The following is a 21,142-nucleotide window of genomic DNA, read 5'->3' on the forward strand; positions in this document are numbered from 1 at the left end:
ATCTGTGGGAATGGTGCCCTCCCTGTTTGGTTTGGATGAATGTTACTGGGAACATGTATTGTTTGTGAGTTTCTCAAATCCTTGACTTGGACACTGCCTGTGTAAAGGTCCCAGAGGACGTTTGTCATAAGATTAGGCTAAAGGAGGACGTGTTGGCTTTCCACCCCCGCTGCAGATTGACGATTTTGGATCGTTAACCAATCGTAGCCATCGCATGCAAATGCCAAGCCTGCTACAGAGCCATTACGTGACTGGAGGGGAACCCTCCCGTCCCCACCCCGAGCAGCAGAGAACGTTGGGGTTAACAAAGCTGTAAGTGGACATTTACTAGGATATTGAAGGTGGGAATTACCTCTGAAGCAGAGCTTTGACAGACATTCCAAGTTCGGGAGAGCAGTCAAATCTGTGACCCCAAAGCAAAGTCAGTAGCTTTACGAAGAACATTTGGCGAGGAGTGAAATTATAAATAATCACAGGCAAAGAACAGGATCAGGATTGATGGGGTGCCCCTTTGGGAGTCATTGCGAACACTGTATTAGATTATTTTGCGATGCCCTGAACTTGCGTGCTAGCACAAACATTGATTTGGTAATTTAATTGCACTGTTGAGGACAGAACAGTTCACTGTGCAGAGATGCCACTGCCCCTCCCCATTGCCACACCCCAGATCTGTGTTTATTGAGAACACAGTCTTATGAAAGCGACCTAAACGGAATCTGATTCAATCCCAATCTTTAAACTTTTTCTATGTGTCACAACTTCAGACATCCCTGATATCCCAGTAGCCTATCTTGGGGTTATAAGAAAATTCTCACAAGTAAGTGGCACTGGCTTAATTGGCCTGGACCCCATTCTTCTGCAATAAATCCATTCACAGAGTGTCAGGTCATTAGCCTTCGATGCTCTCGCCGTCTTTCCTCAGACTGGTTTCATTCTGAATGTGAATATCCCCTTTTTGATTCTAAAAGGCTGATGTATATACCTTTTCTGATAAGTGTGCCTGCCTTGGAAAATCACCCAGTTGCTGAGTTACATCTGCATCATGTTTCCCGGGATCCTGTAATCCTGAACGGTGATGAACAAGTAAGAATAAACGGTCGATATCTTGAGTAGGCAGACGCTTTAGTTATACTCCTGTTTGATTTTTACCTTGTGCCTTGGGCTAGATTTAGAGCCCCTTTAGAGATTACCGTCACTGTTTCCCCTGTTCTTACGCAGTGGGTGTGTAAGAAAGAGATTGCTAGGTCTTGGGAGAGACTGACGTGCTGTTTCCAGCCCTGCCATAGTTGTAGGTGGGATCACCTGGTGGCCTGCAGCCTTCACTGTGTCTTTTTGATGGAAGGGATGAGCCATCTCCGTTCTTGCATTTTCTTCATTGAGGGTTGTGGCTGCTTTAGATCATCTACCAGAGGCTGCTTCACCCATGTTTGTGGTGCTGGTGGGTTTTGTGTGTTGTGCCAAGGGCCTGCTTCTGTAAAACGTCCCTCTATATTCTCTGTGTCACGCAAATGGTCTGGATCTCTGCATCTTTGACAGTGTCTACTGGAGGTATGGACTCAAAGGTGGTGGAGGGGTGGTGGCTCCCTCCTGGATGATTTCAGATTATCCCTGAACCATAAGTCATTCACAGACGTTGAGGATGGTAGGTAGCACAGTAAGATGCCTATTCCGGAGAGCCTAAGCCCTGGAATAGGAGGGATGTAGGTGTGAAAGAGTGGTGTTCCTAATTGCCTTACAGCAGGTTGTCAGGGTTAAAAAAAAAAGTGAACCCCCACCACTGTTGGTTTAAGAGTGGAAGAGGTGACTTGTGAACCAGAGTGACTGGGTGGGGGAAGTGGGTGCTGGGGTGCTTACTGCACCATCTTTGGTCATTTATGGCCCCAGGTACCATCACAAAACCTGGCCGAACACCATGTCCTCACCTCAAAGTCCGTGCTTCATTGGCAAGAGATGAATTTTCAAATTGTTAAGTGACCCTCCCTCCCCACAGAGCCCCGTTATATTAATCCCCACTGTGCTCACTTCTAGCTTGCCTCCTCCCCCTGCGCCCTCTCCCTCGGTGAATGCGTGAGCGTCTTTCCTTGCCGCCCTCTCTGTATTGACATGATGTGCTTTTTCTCTTAGGTATGATCAGTACGGCTACGCTTATTCCACCGAAACCCACTATTGCCCAATGAACCGACGATTTCCTCCTCCTCCTCCTCCTCCGCCGCCGCCGTCCGACCGGAAGTTTGCTCTCTCCAGACGAATACACGACCCGCGCGATCGTGGCACGAACAGCGCCGTGGCATTTAAACAAAAAAAATTATATATATTATATCTTTCTTTCTCAAAACATATAATCTCTGCAGCTCCACCATGTGATCCGTAGGTTATGTGAACACACTTGACGCTTATATCTCTCCCTGAATGTGATTGGATGCTGTGCCAGGGGTTTTATTTTTTTGTTCCGTTTCCGGACATCACCCTGCACCCAAACCCAATCCCTACCCCCTTCCGAAAAAAAAAATCTCTCCGTACAAGTCCTACAAACCTGCTGTCTGAATGCAAGTTGGCAAAAAAAGGCGCCTTCAGTAACTACTTCCCAGCACTTTTTAAAGGGGGGGGAGCCTGTTCCATTTACTCACCATGCAGGCCCCTCAAGTAGTGATGGGCGGACATGGGTTTCAGCCCCTTTACTGCCTGTAGGTCGGCAGCTTTGGGAGGAGTGATGAGCTGCTCTTGCTGTGGCACCTTGTTGCCTGGGGTTCAGAAGCTCGGAGCTGACCCTTGGGCCTCTGGTGCTTGAAACTCGCTGGGATTCCGGCCATTCCTCCGGCCCTGCATTGTCCCCACGGGATCCCTCTTCTGCTTGCAGTTGGCACGGTCACTCAGTCCTCCAGTTTGGCGATTGCATGGTGAAGCAGAGCAGGCTTCCCCTTTTAAATATTCGTCACTTCTGAATCATACCGCCACCACGATTGATACAAAAGAAAAGAGTAGCTTTTCTGTCACTCTCTCCCTCCCCATTTGTCTCAGCCATACCTAACATGCTGCCACAGTTGGTCCAGTCCCTGGGTTGCACAGGAGTAGTTGATCCACCTGTGCTTGTGTTCTATTTGTTTTTTGTTTTCCTTGTCACTCTTGTTTCTCTGCAGCCTCTGGACTCGTGGGGTGAGAGTTGGGCAGGGGAGGTGGAGAACTGGTGGTGGGGGTCAGTCAGGGGTGGGGTGTTTGGATGACCTGCACAGTGTCAGTAAGGTTCAGTGATGCCATTGTATGGTCCACCTTCTCCAGGGAGTGCTCCCCCCCCCCCCCCAACCTTCCCCATTCTTGTATTCTTCCCCATCCCATCTCACTTTAATCTGGATTATGGCTGATCTAATCAGTCCGAAAACTACTGGCACGATGGGAAAAGCAGTAGAATTTTGACCAGGGTTACTATTTATTCCAGCAGCTTGTTTGCTAGGGGCAACAGTTGACAAGAGGGCAAGAGGCATATTTCTGAATCTGATATGCTGTAAGAGGACACTGCATCTTTTCTGGGCTCTTCCCGTGCGTGTGTGTGCGTGCATGTGGTGCGTTTCCTGTTTTCTTTGTTAATGTGCAGTCATCTGAGAGGGAGCTATAAAAAGCAACTCTCGTTCCCCATTGGCCCAGTGCGGACGTATACTGTGAGCGGTAGAAGGTTCCACTGTGTGTGCACTTGTAAACTGTGTGTGTGGGAGTGAGAGGGTTGTGTTCGGTCACATTGTCCCCTGAGGTTGACCAGCCTTCTGGCACTGACTGTACCTGTTCCGGTCTGTGCTGGAGAGCTGTTAGCATCCCTCTGTTAGTGCCTTTGGCGGCGGGAAGGTTGCAAAAGAAACTGCAAACGTTTTTTTGGGATGGTGGGTGGGGATCGTAAAGGAATGGGATTAGGGGAGGCGCGCTCATATGTCCTTTCTGGTATTACAAATTATTAAAAAAAAATAAGGTTCATTTAATTTACCTATAGCATGAGAAATTATTTAGTAGTTTTGTGTAATTGCCTACCCTAAAACCAGTGTCTGAAATTAGATTTGGAAGGGATGGGCAGGGGTATTTGTAATTTAACCTGTAGCTAAGATTCAATAAAACTAATCTGAAATATTTATTTGTGTGTGTTTTCACTTACAATGGTAGTCTGCTGGGCACTTACCTGTGGGCTGTCTGGTTCTCAGAGCTCTGTCACGCTGTCCCTCTTAATTCATGGGCTTGACCTATTGAAATTGTGGGTTGGGGTGGGGAGGGTATGAGATCAGCTCAGTTGGTAACACATTAGTCCCCATTTCAGAGTTTGTGTGTAAATGTTTGGACTGGGACCCCACTGCAACACCTGCACTGTTTGGTGAGGTCTTGCTGGAAAAGAGCAAAGAATTTGCTCTATGACCTGGGACATAACTTGCTGAACCCACCCTACCCCCCAAATAAACCCTTCGTACTGCAGTTCATGAAGACTTTATAACTGCACTTAGGCAGCCTCTCTTCACTGATAAGTGTTTACAGATACACAGTAAATGGGAATTTGTACAGAGCATTACCTTGTTAGGATTAATCTGTGGTAACTGTTCCGCTAGTGATAAAAGCACTTTTCGTTCAGGCAAAGTGCTTTACAGTGCAAACCTGGAAATACAAAAATAAACATGAAAGTAAAAGACAGTGTTAAATAGGTTTTGAGCTAACATTTAAAAGTTTCAACTGAGTCTGCATCCTTTATAGTTTTTGGTTTTGAGTTCCACAGTAGCTCAAAAAAAGCTGACCTGCCCAATTATCTTCTGAGGGAGATTGTTTAAAATTTCAGAGACCAGCGGAAGAAGTCCTGAGAGCTCAAGTTATAAAATGATTCTGTGATGTACTCTAGGTCCAGAATATTAAGAACTTTAAACTGAGCTCTAAAGCAGCCAATGTTGAGCTGCTAGGCCAGGGATGATGTTTCCTCATTTTTTTTTTTGGTTTTAATTACAAGTGTAGCAGTGACCTGAACGTGTTGTAGCTTGTCAATAGATAGCTTTGGATTTGATGCCAGCATGTGCAAAGCAAGATCATCAGCAGATGCCTGGACTGGAATGATTCCTGTTCTGGTGTGGAGAACAGTGCTTCAAATTGCCACATCAGTTTTACCTATTGGCTGAAAACGGTCACTTCCACGCCCTGTGCGAACAGTATCTCCGAACAGGTTCTCAAAAAAAAAGTCTTCATTTATACTGCAACTTTCAGTTTCGTATTTAATTGCTTTTTCAGGATCTCCACCATCAAAAGTGGTGAACTGATGGTTGAAGTTATTACAGTCCAAGTGAAGTTCCCACAGTGCTGTTGGGAGCACGGCTGAGAATTTAGATCTAGTACCCAGTGGTGATGGTAGGACAATTGTACGCATTGTAGATACAGCACCTCTGGCTATGTGACCACCTAACTTGCTTACATTTGGGAGACCGGCCAGCTGCCTTGGGGCTGCGGGCGTCTTCTGGCTGCAAACTTGGTTTGTGGCCACCTTTCCCAACTTGTGAGCTGTCATGAACAAATCACAGGAATAGAACCCTGTCGGCCTAGGGGAGACCTGTAGTATACCTCAAAGATTATAAAACCTGAGACATGAGGCCACTTGGCCTATTGTCTGCTCTGAAGTCAGAAGCTGGTGGAGGTTGTTGGGTTGGGAGCTGCTGTCGCTAATACACACTGCACTTCAGTGTGCCTTGGTACTCTACAGTTCAGTGAAGCAAAATGAGGCACCAAGACGGTGTAAGTACTCAAAAGATTTAGATGTTACAGCCTATTATGTGGACAGCAGTGGAAGTCCTCCATTTCTGGCAGTGTTCAGGGATCCTTCATCGCGTCAGTAGCTTGGTTTTCACTACTGTCGGTCATGCAAGTCCTGGGTAGAGACTCAGGAATGATGTAGAAGGGGTGCTTTATTGCTGTTTCCATAACAATAACAATTTTATTTTACTAGTCAGGGTTGTTAACCCTGAGCTGGAACCCCACCCCAACTTGGAGGACCAGTGGACCACTATCAATCTGGCCTCTACTGTTTGGCATGGGTGACCAAGAGCCAAAGCATAAAGCCCTGACTCGAGCCAACATTGCTCTCTGGATCGTTGAGGCACACAAGCCTCAAAACCCCAATAACAACATTGTGGTCCTCTTGGAGGAAAAGCTTTGAGGGTGGGGTGGGGGCATCAGAGATTTGGAGAATGAGTTCCATAGCTTACTGCTGAATGCTTGGATGCTAAATTGTTGATAGGAATAAACTGGGGAGTAACAGCAAGCAGAACATGGTGTAAATTTTACAAAGGTAATTGCATAAAGTTGGGTGGGGCTGGTACAAGGGTGAAAAGGGTATATTTTTAATAAAACAATTGTTTGGGGGGGAAATGTAAATGCAACTCCAAAATAAATTCCACGAGCTGTCAAATAAGTCAGGTTAATTCTGCTGTACGGGGAAGATGTAGTCCTTTCTACCAGCTAACCATGTGGGTGCATTGCCAGAGTTATGCTTCTTGTAAAATTAAGGCCTTCCCCTTTGAGTGTGCTCCCTTCAAATTTTGAACTCTAGTAGAAAACAAATTTAAGATTGCATTAGAGAGAGTATAGCTCAGTGAAGAAGGCACAGGCAGCTTCAGAATAAAGTCTTGTCCATAAGTTGAAGTTTTAACTTCCATGAATGTTTTGGAAGATGTGATCAAAGTTCAAGGTAAAGTTATTATCAAAGTACGTGTATATCATGATTTTACTACCCTGAGATTCATTTTCAGTTAAGTTTAATGTCAGAGAACATAGCCAGTGTACAACCGGAAATTCTTACTCTTCACAGACGCCCATGGAACAAAATCCATAGAATGAATGATAGAAACATCGGAAACCTGAAGCTCTCCCCTCCCCCATTTCATAAGCACCGATAACCCTGCCCACCATGCAAGCAATAGCAAAAGCCCCCAAAGAGATCTTGATGCATAACCCAGCACTTTGGTATCTCAGGTAGGCGCTGTCTCTTGTGGCCATTCACACTAGAGATGCAAAGAAACACAGTGATATCAATACATCTGTCTGCAAAGATGGCCAATGTGCAAAAAAACTGCAATTACAAGAAAAATATTGATGGTGCTAATTAATTTAAGCATGAGGTGAACCTGCAATTTAAGGGAATGTCTTGTGAATTTTTGTTGCAAACCCTCTCTGAAAAGTACAATTTCTTAAAGTAAGGAAAAATATGTAACAGCACAGGAACAGATCCTTCAGCCCACAATGAAGTACTGAACCAGTTATTAATCAAATGCTCAACAATTATTAAACTGATCCCTAATGCTTACACAATGTCCATATCCTTTTATTTCCCTCATATTCATATACCTATCTAAACCTCTGAAAGCCCTAATGCGTTTGCCTCTCCCACCACTCCAGGCAGTGTATTCCAGCCACCCACATACACATACACACACTGTAAAAAAAAACTTGCCCCTCACATCTTTGAAATTAGGCTCTCTTTAATGCATATGGAAAAAAAGATACTGTTTTTACATGGTGAAAAAGGCACAACAGTGCCTCTTTTACCTCAGTTGAACAAGTTTGCTATGGGCCCCTAAATCCTAAGTACCTTCTACAGGGGCACGATTGAGAGCATCCTGACTGGCTGCATCACTGCCTGGTATGGGAACTGTACCTCCCTCAATCGCAGGACTCTGCAGAGAGTGGTGCGGACAGCCCAGCGCATCTGTAGATGTGAACTTCCCACTATTCAGGACATTTACAAAGTAGGATTATTGGGGACCCAAGTTATCCCAACCACAATCTTTTCCAGATGCTACCATCCAGGAAGCTGTACCTCAGTATAAAAACCAGGACCAATGGGCTCCGGGGCAGCATTTTCCATTAGGCCAACAGTCTGATGAACTGGTGCTGATTTGAGTGTACTCTATATTACATTGACTGTTCTATTTATTATAAATTATTAGAAATTACTGTGATAGTGCATTGCACATTTAGATAGAGACGTAACAAAGATTTTTATTTGTGTATGTTGAAGGATGTAAGAAATAAAGTAAATTCAATTCATAATCTTGTAAATTACAAGATCTTATCAGAACTCTCTTGTGGAGACCAGAACTGGCTTAATCACAAAGGATCTGTATTATTATAGGGAACTTAAAGGCATTGGGTAATACAAATGCCTCTGAACTGAAAATCCTCCAAAAAAAACGGGGATACAGCCCTGTACGTCATGGGTAAATTCCTACCGTGATCTATACGGTGTGTTGTTACAGGAAAGCAGCATCCATCATCAGGGACCTCCACCATCCAGGTCACTGCTGCCATTAGAAATAAGGTACGGGAGCCTCAGAACTCACACCACTATGTTTAGGAAGTTATTACCCCTCAAGCATCTGGCTCTTGAACCAGTAGGGATAACTTAATTTGCCCCATCATTGAACTGTTCCCACAACCTAAGGACTCACTTTTAAGAAGTTTCCATCTCATGTTCTAATATTTATTGATAATTTTTGGTGTGGTCTTTCATTGATTCTATTCTGTTTCTTGGATCTACTGAGCATGCCCACAAGAGAACAAATCTTAGGCTTGAAAATGGTGACACACAGTGTCTTGTAAAATTACCTAGCCACCCCCCCCCCCCCCAACCAGGAATTTTGAGCAATTTAACTGAGATTTTTTTTTTATTTGTGAATCACATGCTCCTGTTTCCACGGTAGAGCTAAAAATCTAAATTGTAAAGAATGAAAAACTAAAAATTCAAGAATTGAAATGTCTGCAATTCAGAAGTATTAGACAATAGGTGCGGAAGTAGACCATTTGGCCCTTCGAGCTTGCACTGCTATTTTGAGATCATGGCTGATCATCTACTATCAATACCCGGTTCCTGCCTTGTCCCCCTATCCCTTGATTCCCCTATCCATAAGATACCGATCTAGCTCCTTCTTGAAAGCATCCAGAGAATTGGCCTCCACTACCTTTCGAGGCAGTGCATTCCAGACCCCCACAACTCTCTGGGAGAAGAAGTTTTTCCTTAACTCTGTCCTAAATGACCTACCCCTTATTCTCAAACCATGCCCTCTGGTACTGGACTCTCCCAGCATCTGGAACATATTTCCTGCCTCTATCTTGTCCAATCCCTTAATAATCTTATATGTTTCAATCAGATTCCCTCTCAATCTCCTTAATTCCAGCGTGTACAAGCCCAGTCTCTCTAACTTCTCTGCGTAAGACAGTCCAGACATCCCAGGAATTAACCTTGTGAATCTACGCTGCACTTCCTCTACAGCCAGGATGTCCTTCCTTAACCCTGGAAACCAAAACTGTACACAATACTCCAGGTGTGGTCTCACCAGGGCTCTGTACAAATGCAAGAGGATTTCCTTGCTCTTGTACTCAATTCCCTTTGTAAAAAGGGCCAACATTCCATTAGCCTTCTTCACTGCCTGCTGCACTTGCTCATTCACCTTCAGTGACTGATGAACAAGGACTCTGAGATCTCTTTGTATTTCTCCCTTCCCCAACTCTACACCGTTCAGACAATAATCTACCTTCCTGTTCTTACTCCCAAAGTGGATAACCTCACACTTATTCACATTAAACGCCATCTGCCAAGTATCGGCCCACTCACCCAGCCTATCCAAGTCACCCTGAATTCTCCTAACATCTTCATCACATGTCACACTGCCACCCAGCTTAGTATCATCAGCAAATTTGCTGCTGTTATTTTTTATGCCTTCATCCAAATCGTTAACGTAAATGGTAAACAGCTGTGGTCCCAATACCGAGCCCTATGGCACCCCACTAGTCACCACCCGCCATTCCGAGAAACACCCATTCACCGCTACCCTTTGCTTTCTATCTGCCAACCAGTTTTCTATCCATGTCAATGCCTTCCCCCCCCCGATGCCCTGAGCATTGATTTTACCCACCAATCTTCTATGTGGGACCTTATCAAATGCCTTCTGAAAATCTAGGTACACTACATCCACTGGCTTACGCTCATCTAACATCCTTGTTACACCCTCAAAAACCTCCAACAGATTAGTCAAGCATGATTTGCCCTTGGTAAATCCATGCTGGCTTGGCCTAATCCTATTACTGCCATCAAGATATGCCACTATTTCGTCCTTAATAATGGACTCAAGCATCTTCCCCACGACTGACATTAGGCTAACAGGTCGATAGTTCTCTGTTTTCTCCCTCCTTTTTTTAAAAAGTGGGATAACATTAGCCATTGTCCAATCCTCAGGAAATGATCCTGAATCTAAGGAACATTGGAAAATAATTACCAATGCATCCACAATTTCCAGGGCCACCTCCTTTAGTACCCTAGGATGCAGACCATCTGGACCTGGGGATTTGTCAACCTTCAGTCCCATCAGTCTTCTCATCACCGTTTCCTTCTGAATATTAATCTGTTTCATTTCCTCTGTTACCCTATGTCCTTGGCCCATCCAACATCTGGGAGATTGCTTGTGTCTTCCTTAGTGAAAACAGATCTAAAGTACTCATTAAATTCTTCTGCCATTTCTCTGTTTCCCATAATAATTTCACCCAATTCATTCTTCAAGGGCCCAACATTGTTCTTAACTATCTTCTTTCTCTTCACATACCTAAAAAAGCTTTTGCTATCTTCCTTTATATTCCTGGCTAGCTTGCATTCGTACCTCATTTTTTTCTCCCAGTATTGTCTTTTTAGTTAAGTTCTGTTGTCCCTTAAAAACTTCCCAATCATCTGTCCTCCCACTCACCTTAGCTCTATCACATTTCCTTTTTTTTTACTGCTATGCAATCTCTGACTTCCTTTGTCAACCACTGTGGCCCCTCTCCCCCCTTTGAATCCTTCCTTCTCTGGGGGATGATCTGATTTTGCACCTTGTGCATTATTCCCAAGAATACCTGCCATTGCTGTTCCACTGTCTTTTCTGCTAGGCTATCCGTCCAGTCAACTTTGGCCAGCTCCTCCCTCATGGCTCCATAGTTTCCCCTGTTCATCTGCAACACTGACACCTCTGAGCATTCTCAAATTGCAGATAAAAGCTTATCATTTTCTGATCACTACCTCCTAATGGCTCCTTTACTTCAAGATTGCTTATCAAATTCTGTTCATTACATAACATTAAATCCAGAATAGTCTTGTCCCTGGTCGGCTCTCGTACAAGCTGTTCCAAGAATGCATCCCGTAGGCAAACTCCCTATCCTGTGGTCCAGCACCAACCTGATTCTCCCAGTTCACCTGCATGTTGAAATCCCCCATAACTACTGTGACATTACCTTTGCCACATGCCAATGTTAACTCCCTATTCAACTTGCACCCAATATCCATGCTACTGTTTGGTGGCCTGTAGTCAACACCCATTTGGGTTCTTTCGCCCTTACTGTTCCTCAGTTCTATCCACACAGACTCTACTTCTCCTGACCCTATGTCACCCCTTGTAAAGGACTGAATCTCATTCCTCACGAACAGGGCCACCCCACCCCATCTGCCCACGTTTCTATCCCTACGATAGCACGTATACCCTTGTACATTCATTTCCCAGGCCTGATCTCCCTGCAGCCATGTCTCCGTTATCCCAACAACATCATAGTTACCCATTCACACCTGGGCTTCAAGCTCATCCGCCTTATTTCTGACACTTCGTGCATTCAGATATAGAATTTTTAACCCATTTCTCCTCTCTCTGTTTGAATCGCTGCCTATTGTGCTTAACCCAGCTCCCCAAACTCCCATCGGGCTATACACCTCTAGAATTTTGTTGTCCTTCCTAAATTTACTTATTCTTTCAACACATTTAACTCTATATTCCGTCAGACCATCCCTCTGTATATGAGTCCTCCTTATCACTTGTTCCGCCCCACCTTCCTCTCCTACACACTTAATATTCTGGAACCGTGTAGTCCCCACCTGTCCTTTATTCTTCCTCTCACTATCCTCCCTTACATTCTGGATCCCCGCCCCCTGCAAATTTAGTTTAAACCCCCACAAGAAGCACTAGCAAACTTCCCTGCAAGGATGTTAGTACTGCTCCAGTTCAGGTGTAAGCCGTCCCTTCAGAACAGATCCCACCTTCCCTGCAACAAAGCCCAATTATCTAAAAACCTGAAGCCCTCTCTCCTGCACCATCCTCTCAGCCATGTATTAATCTGTATAATCCTTCTGTTCCTTGCCTCACTCGCTCGTGGCTCAGGTAGCAATCCTGAGATTGTTACCCTGGAGGTCCTGCTCTTCAGCTTCACACCTAACTCCTGAACTCCCTACGCAGGACCCCCTCACTCATCCTACACTCGTCATCGGTCCCTACATGGACCACAACATCTGGATTCTTGCCCTCCCTCTCGAGAATAATCTGCACCCGATCTGAGATGTCTCGGACCCTGGCACCAGGGAAGCAACATAACATCCGAGACTCCCGATCTTCCCCACAAAATCTCCTATCCGCCCCCCTGACTATAGAATCCCCTATCAATACCGCTCTCTTCTCTTCCCTCCTCCCCTTCCTAGTCAAGGGTCCAACCTCAGTGCCAGAGACAGGACCACTGCAGCTTGTTTCTGGTAGGTCATCCCCACCAACAGTATCCAAAACGGTATACTTATTTTTGATGGGAACGGCCACAGGGCCGTTTGCTCCCCCTGCCTCTCTTGACTGTCACCCATTTGCCTACCTCCTGTCTTTTCGGTGTGACTACCTCCCGATAACTCTTATCTATCTCTGCCTCTGCCTCCCGAATGATCCGTAGTTCATCCAGCTCCTGCTCCAATTCCCTAACTTGGTCTGATAGGAGCTGCAGGTGGATGCACCTTTTGCAGGTGTGGTCATCAGGGACAACTGTGTTGACCCTGACCTCCCACATACTGCATACAGAGCACACCACTGCTGTAACGGTCTCCCCCATTACCTGATCCCAGATTAGTCAGAATATATGAAAAACAGGCTTCTTGTCGAAGTCCTCGTGCCAAAGCCCACTGAGCCAAAGCCCAGCACTCTGCTCCTGCGCACTCCGCTGCCTGCTCCTGAAAGTGGGTCGCTTTTTAAAGCCCGCGCTCGTCGCAGACGTCACCCGCGCTTGCGCAGCTTTACCTTCCTCCTCAGGTATTCTCCAGGTAGGTCTGAGGGTCTCGGCCTACCTACAACGGCTGATCCTCTGATCTCGTCATCTGTCAATCACGAGCACTCCTTACTCCCACTCCGCTGCCCGCACCGACCCCTTTCATACCCCTTTTGCCTAACACTTAGTTGAACCACCTCTCACAGCTATTACAGCCAGTAGTCTTTTTGGATATGGCACTATTAGCTTTGCACCATGTGATGGAGCAAGATTTGCCCATACTTCTTTGCGAAAATTCTCAAGCTGTGACAGGTTTGTTGGGGAATGATGGTGGACAGAAATCTTGAGGTCTTGCCAGGGATGTGGGATCCATTTAAAGTCAGGACTCTGACTGGGCCATTCAAGAACATCAATTTTCTTCATTTGAAGCCACTCCATGGTTGCTGTGGCAGTGTCCTGCTGAAAGACGAACGTTTTTTCTTAGATTAGATTATGATGACACTCAGTCCTCGTTTATTGTCATTTAGAAATGCATACATGCATTTAAAAAAATGATACAATGTTCCTCCCCAGTTTAAGCTTCCTGGCAGAGGGTAGCGGGTTTTTAATCCAAGATCTGTCTGTTAGGCAGCATTCATCTTTCTGTCAACCCTGCCCAGATTTCCAATCCCTGTTGCTGAGAAGCATCCCCAAAGCATGATGTTACCTCCACTGTACTTTACAGTAGGGATGTTATTACCCGGCTGATGTGCAGAATTAGATTTACACCACATGTACTACCTAGTATTGAGACCAAAATGTTCCACTTCAGTCTCATCCGACCTCAAGACCTTTAGAGCATCTTCCAAGTGATGCTTTGTGAAGTCTTTACAGGCAAGGATGTGTTTTTTGTTTTAGCCGGGGATCCGTGAATCCCCTTTTTCTGCAGGACCTGGCTTCGAGATTGTGGAGCATGAACTTCATGTCCAGTTGCAGCCACTGTCTCTGCAGCTCACTTAGAGTGTCTGTTGGTATCACAGTAGCCTCTCTTACAAGTCCCATTCGTCACCGGTGACTAAGTTTAGAGGGGCAGCCTAAGGCAGTGTGGGTGTGGTTTCATATATTTTCCACTTTTACATGATGGACTGCACTGATGTTCCGTGTCTTTACCCTTGCCCAGATTTGTGCTTCTCTGTTATCATTTCACTGACTTGCCTCGAATGCTCATTTTGATTCGGCCTGGTTGAAAATTTGACCCTACAGAGACAAGGGTATTTCTACTTATGAATTCATTGTAAACAGGTGATCCTCCAAATTTCTACGTCAACAGATTGGGTGAGATGGTAAGGTAATATATTGCACCTGAGGAAGATTGGCATAGTTACTCCAAACGGGATGAAAACTCTTTTCAGACTCACAATTTTGGGTTTTTAAAATTTTTAGTAAATTGTTGACAGTTTTCAGATTTCTTCTTTTATTTTGCCATGACGGACAGTGTTTAGATTAGCACAAAAGTCCTACTTCAATATATATATAAATTTAGAAGACGATACATTAAAATGAGAAAATAGTTGTGGGGGCTGAATACTTTTTTAAGGCACTATATGTATGTATACTCCGACAATAAATTTACTTTGAACTTGGCTCCTCTACTCAAACTCTCTCCTAATAAAAAACCTCTGTGTTTCTCAGTGCTACAGTGACTAGTGTACAAAATCGTACAAGTCCCTTTAAAGGGAGCTGGTAGTGGGGTTGGATTGAGTGGGATTAGAGTGAATGTGTGCATGCAGGAGTGGGGTGACTGTGCAGTGGGCAGCAATTTGGTATATTACAGTAAGGAGCTGGGGGTGATGGGGGGGATTAGACGAGGTGGGATAATAAAGGGTGCTTCAGTGAGGGGAGAGTGGGATAAGACTGGAAATAATTAAAATACGTGGGAGTGAGCGAAGTCAGCGTGTATGTTTAAGTGGTGCTGGAGAGCAATTAGACCAGATGGAAAGTTGAATATGAGAGAGTGGTGAGGGAGTCTTCCCTGCCATATTTTCCACGACCTCCTCCACCTCCTGCTCTATCCTCAAGTCTTATTTTTGCTTCTCTCACTGGATTGCCGCTGCAGGGCAGGAATGAGGGAATGCCGCAAGGTCGGGGGCACACTGAGGGGCAGTACTGGGGGAGGGCCACACTGAGGGGAGATACTGAGGGAGAGCCATGCTGAGAGGCAACAGTGAGGGAGAGCCACACTGAGGGGAGATACTGAGGGAGAGCCACACTGAGAGGCAACAGTGAGGGAGAGCCACACTGAGAGGCAACAGTGAGGGAGAGCCACGCTGAGAGGCAGTAGTTTGGGAGAACTACACTGAGGGGCATTTTTGAGGGAAGGTCACACTGAGGGGGCAATACTGAGGGAGGGCCATGCTGCGGGGCTATACTGAGGGAGGGCCACGCTGAGGGAGAACTACACTGAGTGAGAGCCACGCTGAGGGTGAACTACACTGAGGGAGGGCCATGCTGAGGGTGAACTACACTGAGTGAGAGCCACACTGAGGGAGGGCAATGCTGAGGGTGAACTACACTGAGTGAGAGCCACACTGAGGGAGGGCAATGCTGAGGGTGAACTACACTGAGTGAGAGCCACACTGAGGGAGAACTACACTGAGAGCCACACTGAGGGAGGGCCATGCTGAGGGAGAACTACACTGAGTGAGAGCCATGCTGACGGGCAATACTGAGGGAGAACTACACTGAGTGAGAGCCACGCTGAGGGAGGACCATGCTGAGGGAGGGCCATGCTGAGGGAGAACTACACTGAGGGAGGGCCATGCTGAGGGAGAACTACACTGAGTGAGAGCCACGCTGAGGGAGGACCATGCTGAGGGAGAACTACACTGAGGGAGGGCCATGCTGAGGGAGAACTACACTGAGTGAGCCACGCTGACGGGCAATACTGAGGGAGAACTACACTGAGTGAGAGCCACGCTGAGGGAGGACCATGCTGAGGGAGGGCCATGCTGAGGGAGAACTACACTGAGTGAGGGCCATGCTGAGGGTGAACTACACTGAGTGAGAGCAACACTGAGGTAGAACTACACTGAGAGCCACACTGAGGGAGGGCCATGCTGAGGGAGAACTACACTGAGTGAGAGCCACACTGAGGGAGGGCCATGCTGAGGGAGAACTACACTGAGTGAGAGCCACACTGAGGGAGGGCCATGCTGAGGGAGAACTACACTGAGTGAGAGCCACACTGAGGGAGGGCAATGTTGAGGGAGAACTACACTGTGAGAGCCACACTGAGGGAGAACTACACTGAGTGAGAGCCACGCTGAGGGAGGGCCATGCTGAGGGAGAACTACACTGAGTGAGAGCCACACTGAGGGAGGGCAATGTTGAGGGAGAACTACACTGAGTGAGAGCCACACTGAGGGAGGGCAATGTTGAGGGAGAACTACACTGAGTGAGAGCCACGCTGAGGGAGGGCCATGCTGAGGGAGAACTACACTGAGTGAGAGCCACACTGAGGGAGGGCCATGCTGAGGGAGAACTACACTGAGTGAGAGCCACACTGAGGGAGGGCCATGCTGAGGGAGAACTACACTGAGAGAGAGCCACACTGAGGGAGGGCAATGCTGAGGGAGAACTACACTGAGGGAGGGCCATGCTGAGAACTACACTGAGAGAGAGCCACACTGAGGGAGGGCCATGCTGAGGGAGGGCCATGCTGAGGGAGGGCCATGCTGAGGGAGAACTACACTGAGTGAGAGCCATGCTGAGGGAGAACTACACTGAGTGAGGGCCATGCTGAGGGAGAACTACACTGAGAGAGAGCCACACTGAGGGAGGGCCATGCTGAGGGAGGGCCATGCTGAGGGAGGGCCATGCTGAGGGAGGGCCATGCTGAGGGAGAACTACACTGAGTGAGGGCCACACTGAGGGAGGGCCATGCTGAGGGAGAACTACACTGAGGGAGGGCCATGCTGAGGGAGAACTACACTGAGTGAGAGCCACACTGAGGGAGGGCCATGCTGAGGGAGAACTACATTGAGTGAGAGCCACGCTGACGGGCAATATTGAGGGAGGGCCATGCTGAGGGAGAACTACACTGAGTGAGAGCCACACTGAGGGAGAACTACACTGAGTGAGAGCCATGCTGAGGGAGGGCAATGCTGAGGGAGAACTACACTGAGGGAGGGCCATGCTGAGAACTACACTGAGTGAGAGCCATGCTGACGGGGAATGCTGAGGGAGGGCCATGCTGAGAACTACACTGAGTGAGAGCCATGCTGACGGGGAATGCTGAGGGAGAACTACACTGAGTGAGGGCCAAGCTGAGGGAGGGCTATGCTGAGGGAGAACTACACCGAGAGCCACGCTGACAGGCAATACTGAGGGAGGGCCATGCTGAGGGAGAACTACACTGAGTGAGAGCCACGCTGAGGGAGGGCCATGCTGAGGGAGAACTACACTGAGTGAGAGCCACGCTGAGGGAGAACTACACTGAGGGAGGGCCATGCTGAGGGAGAACTACACTGTGAGAGCCACGCTGAGGGAGGGCCATGCTGAGGGAGAACTACACTGAGGGAGGGCCATGCTGAGGGAGAACTACACTGAGTGAGAGCCACACTGAGTGAGAGCCACGCTGAGGGAGAACTACACTGAGGGAGGGCCATGCTGAGGGAGAACTACACTGAGGGAGGGCCATGCTGAGGGAGAACTACACTGAGTGAGAGCCACACTGAGGGAGGGCCATGCTGAGGGAGAACTACACTGAGGGAGGGCCATGCTGAGGGAGAACTACACTGAGTGAGAGCCACACTGAGTGAGAGCCATGCTGAGAAGCATCGCCTTTTCAATTTTATGCACGTTTGGGGGGGGGGGGGTTCTGAAAAGATGATTTGTTTTTGCAGGAACGCGTGCAGCTTAAATCAATCTTCGGGAGAGCGGACAGAAAGGGTATGGGGACAAGTGGAAGGGAATTACTTCTGGGTCAGCGGTGGGCGGTTCATAAGGGAGGTTCAACATGGCAACAGGCGGTAACGCGGAGTGCAAGGTAAGGCGGAGAGAGGCTCCTGCCGCTGGATAGCGAGCGGCCGCACCCCCGGCCGCCGGTCCCCGGTCCCCGGAGCCCGGGGGGAGCAGTGACCTTCCTCCGGGGCCGCAGAGTACTACAAAGTTCTGCCTAGTCATGGTGTGCCTTACAACACTCCCTTCCGGACAGCACTTTGTGTGTGCCGATCGAAACGAATCCCATCTTTGCCCTCACCCCGTCAAAAAGTTCCAGGCACCCGTGAAAATAAAAAGAAGAACGAGCGCCGAAAATGTCCTTGACACTTCCCCCGCCCCCTGCACTTTAAATCTACATCCCGCAGCGTACGGCAGAGAGAGAGGAAACAACTCCTGCCTGCCACCAGTTTCATCATCCCAGAGAGAACAGTAACAGAACGAGGAGTAAAGTTTTTCCCTTACAGATAAAGTGCAGAGTAGACAAACAGCAAGACTGGGGCCGGGAGTCCATTTTATTGTACTAGGGCACCGCTCAACCATGTCCCTTCAGCCTAGTGCGGTGGGGTTTTTCTCCCGGCTGCCCAGTGCGGGGAGCGGAGGGGAGGGGGTGTTTCATTATGTTTGCTGTTTCACTGAGGAAGGGAGAAGTGTAGACAGTGAGTGGAGGGGAGAGCCTTGTAGTAGGGGGCCGGGGCGCCTGCATCTTGTCTATGTTGCATCTGCAGATTTTCTCTCGTTTGCCATAAAAACTGTGCTGTGATGCACCAAGAGAGGATACTTTCTATTAGCAACACAGACAGAATGCCGGAGGAACTCAGCAGGGCAGGCAGCGTCTATGGAAAGGAGTGAACAGTCGACGTTTCGGGCTGAGACCCTTCTTCGGGTCTGGAAAGGAAGGGGAGGGGGAGGAGGCTAGCGGGAAGGTGGTAACTGAAGCTGGGTAGATAGGAAAGGCCAAGGGTTGGAGAGGAAAGAATCTGATAGGAGAGGAGAGTGGACCGTAGGAAAACTGGAAGGAGGAGGAGGAAACATAGAACCCTACAGTGCATTACAGGCCCTTCGGCCCACAATATTGTACCTACTCCAGAAGCTACCTAGAATTTCCCTAGCACATAGCCCTCTATTATCCTAAGCTCCACGTACCTATCTAAGAGTCTCTTAAAAAACCCTATTATATCCGCCGCTACCACTGTCACTGGCAGTGCATTCCACGCACCCACCACTCTGTGTGTGAAAAACTTACCCTTTGTACCTACTCCCCAGCACCTTAAAACTATGCCCCCTCATGTTAGCCTGGGAAAATGCCTCTGGGTATCCACACAGTCGATGCCTCTCATTATCTTATACATCTCTATCAGGTCATCTCTCATCCTCCGTCGCTCCAAGGAGAAAATGCCGAGTTCTCTCAAGGTACTCCCTCCAATCCAGGCAACATCCTTGGAAATCTCTCTGCACTCTCTCTATAGTACCCACATCCTTCCCGTAGTGCAGTGACCAGAACTGAACACAATATGACCAAGGTCTTGAATAGCTGTAACATTACCTCTCGGCTCTTGAACTCAGTCCCAAGGTTGATGAAGGCCAACGCACCATACGCCTTCTTGACAACACTGTCGACCTGTGCAGCAGCTTTGAGTGTCCAGCTATGGGCTCGGACCCCAAGATCTCACTGATCCTCCACACTGCCGAGAGTCTTACCATTAATGTTATATTCTGCCTTCAAATTTGTCCTTCCGAAATGAACCAGGGGTAAGTGATAGGCAGGTGAGAAGGTCAGAGTGGGGAATGGGTAGAGGGTGGGGGGAGATCTGTTCACTAGAAGGAGAAATGGGTATTTAAACATATAACAGTTACAGCACGGAAACAGGCCATCTCAGCCCTTCTAGTCCATGCCGAACGCTTACTTTCACCTAGTCCCACTGACCTGCACTTCGCCCATAACCCTCCATTCCTTTCCTGTCCATATACCTATCCAATTTGTGCCGTCAGGTTGGAGGGACCCAGAAGGAATACAAAAGTGTGGTTTTGCTCCAAGCAATAAACTTTATCTTATGTCATCGTTATAAGATGCGGGATGTTCAGTGCCAGACTAGGTGAAGGTTCTGCCTTCATCAGCCTGAACTGAGGCTTACGGTACAGCTGTTTAAAACATTGGTTAGACCACAGCTGGAGTACTGTCTACAGTTCTTAAGGATAATTTTTATTCGCCATATACATGTACGTTCAACACTTCCATTTAATATCAGGAAATATGAGCAATATACAACCTGGAATTCATACTCTCCACAGACATCCTCGAACCAAGTAGCCCCAGAGAATGGCAGAATAAAGACGCGTGAACCCTCAAAGCCCCTTGCCGCCCTCCCACGCACATCAACCCTCCCCCTTCCCCAAATTATTCTAGCATAAGGCATCATCATTCCCACCACTCACCATGCCCACAGCAAGTGTATCAGAAGCTCCAACACCTCGACATCCCACAGGCACTCGCTCTCACCGACAAGGGAGAGACGGATATCGCTGCTTCCAGTGAGAGGGGAGACTACAGTCCGTCTGAAGCATTGGTTTTTATCTCGAGCTCCCCAACTCAAGAATTGGCAGCGAATTGTCCCTCACCATCGAGCGAGAGAGATTGCTGGAGGGTAGAGCCCTCCGACGGCCGGTCTCGCTGACCTCGGGCCCGACCTGGACGTACCGAAAAGTGGCCGATCGGCGAGCTCCAAGAATAGTAACACACCGCCATGCAGAACCATGCTGTATATCTAAGATCCCGACAGGACCCCCCCCCCCCCCCGACACCCGTTAAGAGACAATAGGGATGTTAGAATAGGAAGAATTCGGCGATGAGCTGGGGGAAGTTGCCCTCTGTAGCCATTTTTGTCTGTGCCAAAAAGGAATTGGTGTGTTGGTCAGGGCCTGGCGTGCGCCGAAAACATTCAACTATTATAACGAATAGGGAATTATCTCAAAATAATAATAGAAATATGGATGTGGTATACAGTGTGCATAAATATTTACACTAAACAGCTTTATAAAAAGTGGTTTGAAGTGTTTATAATTCAGTACAGTGACTGAGGTAACAGAGGGTGTGTGGGGGGGGTGGTTTAACTAGAAAACCTGATCCAATTAA

At 47.6% G+C, this 21,142-nt stretch overlaps 2 protein-coding genes across 5 annotated transcripts in view; both read left to right on the plus strand.

Annotated features, from left to right (window-relative positions):
- The window catches only part of LOC132383995 (RNA-binding protein 4-like), a 29,718-nt gene that overhangs the window by 4,153 nt on the left and 4,423 nt on the right, over positions 1-21,142 (plus strand). Inside the window, exon 3 of one of the 3 annotated variants that reach the window (XM_059955246.1) lies at positions 176-4,110. The exons of 1 other annotated variant lie outside the window; for it this stretch is intronic. The gene's annotated coding sequence lies outside the window, so the exon portion shown is untranslated. Of the gene's footprint in view, positions 1-175; positions 4,111-21,142 lie in introns of those variants that run through there. One more of the 3 variants, XM_059955245.1, reaches the window with a different exon arrangement.
- Positions 17,885-21,142, plus strand: part of LOC132383997 (copper chaperone for superoxide dismutase-like) — a 39,234-nt gene continuing 35,976 nt past the window's right edge. The window contains exon 1 of one of the 2 annotated variants that reach the window (XM_059955252.1): positions 17,885-17,961. In XM_059955252.1, coding sequence (XP_059811235.1) covers positions 17,899-17,961 — 63 coding nt within the window. In that variant the 5' untranslated portion in view covers positions 17,885-17,898. The other variant, XM_059955253.1, reaches the window with a different exon arrangement.

The sequence above is a fragment of the Hypanus sabinus genome, chromosome 31 (assembly GCF_030144855.1).
Source record: "Hypanus sabinus isolate sHypSab1 chromosome 31, sHypSab1.hap1, whole genome shotgun sequence".
Lineage (NCBI taxonomy): Eukaryota > Metazoa > Chordata > Chondrichthyes > Myliobatiformes > Dasyatidae > Hypanus > Hypanus sabinus.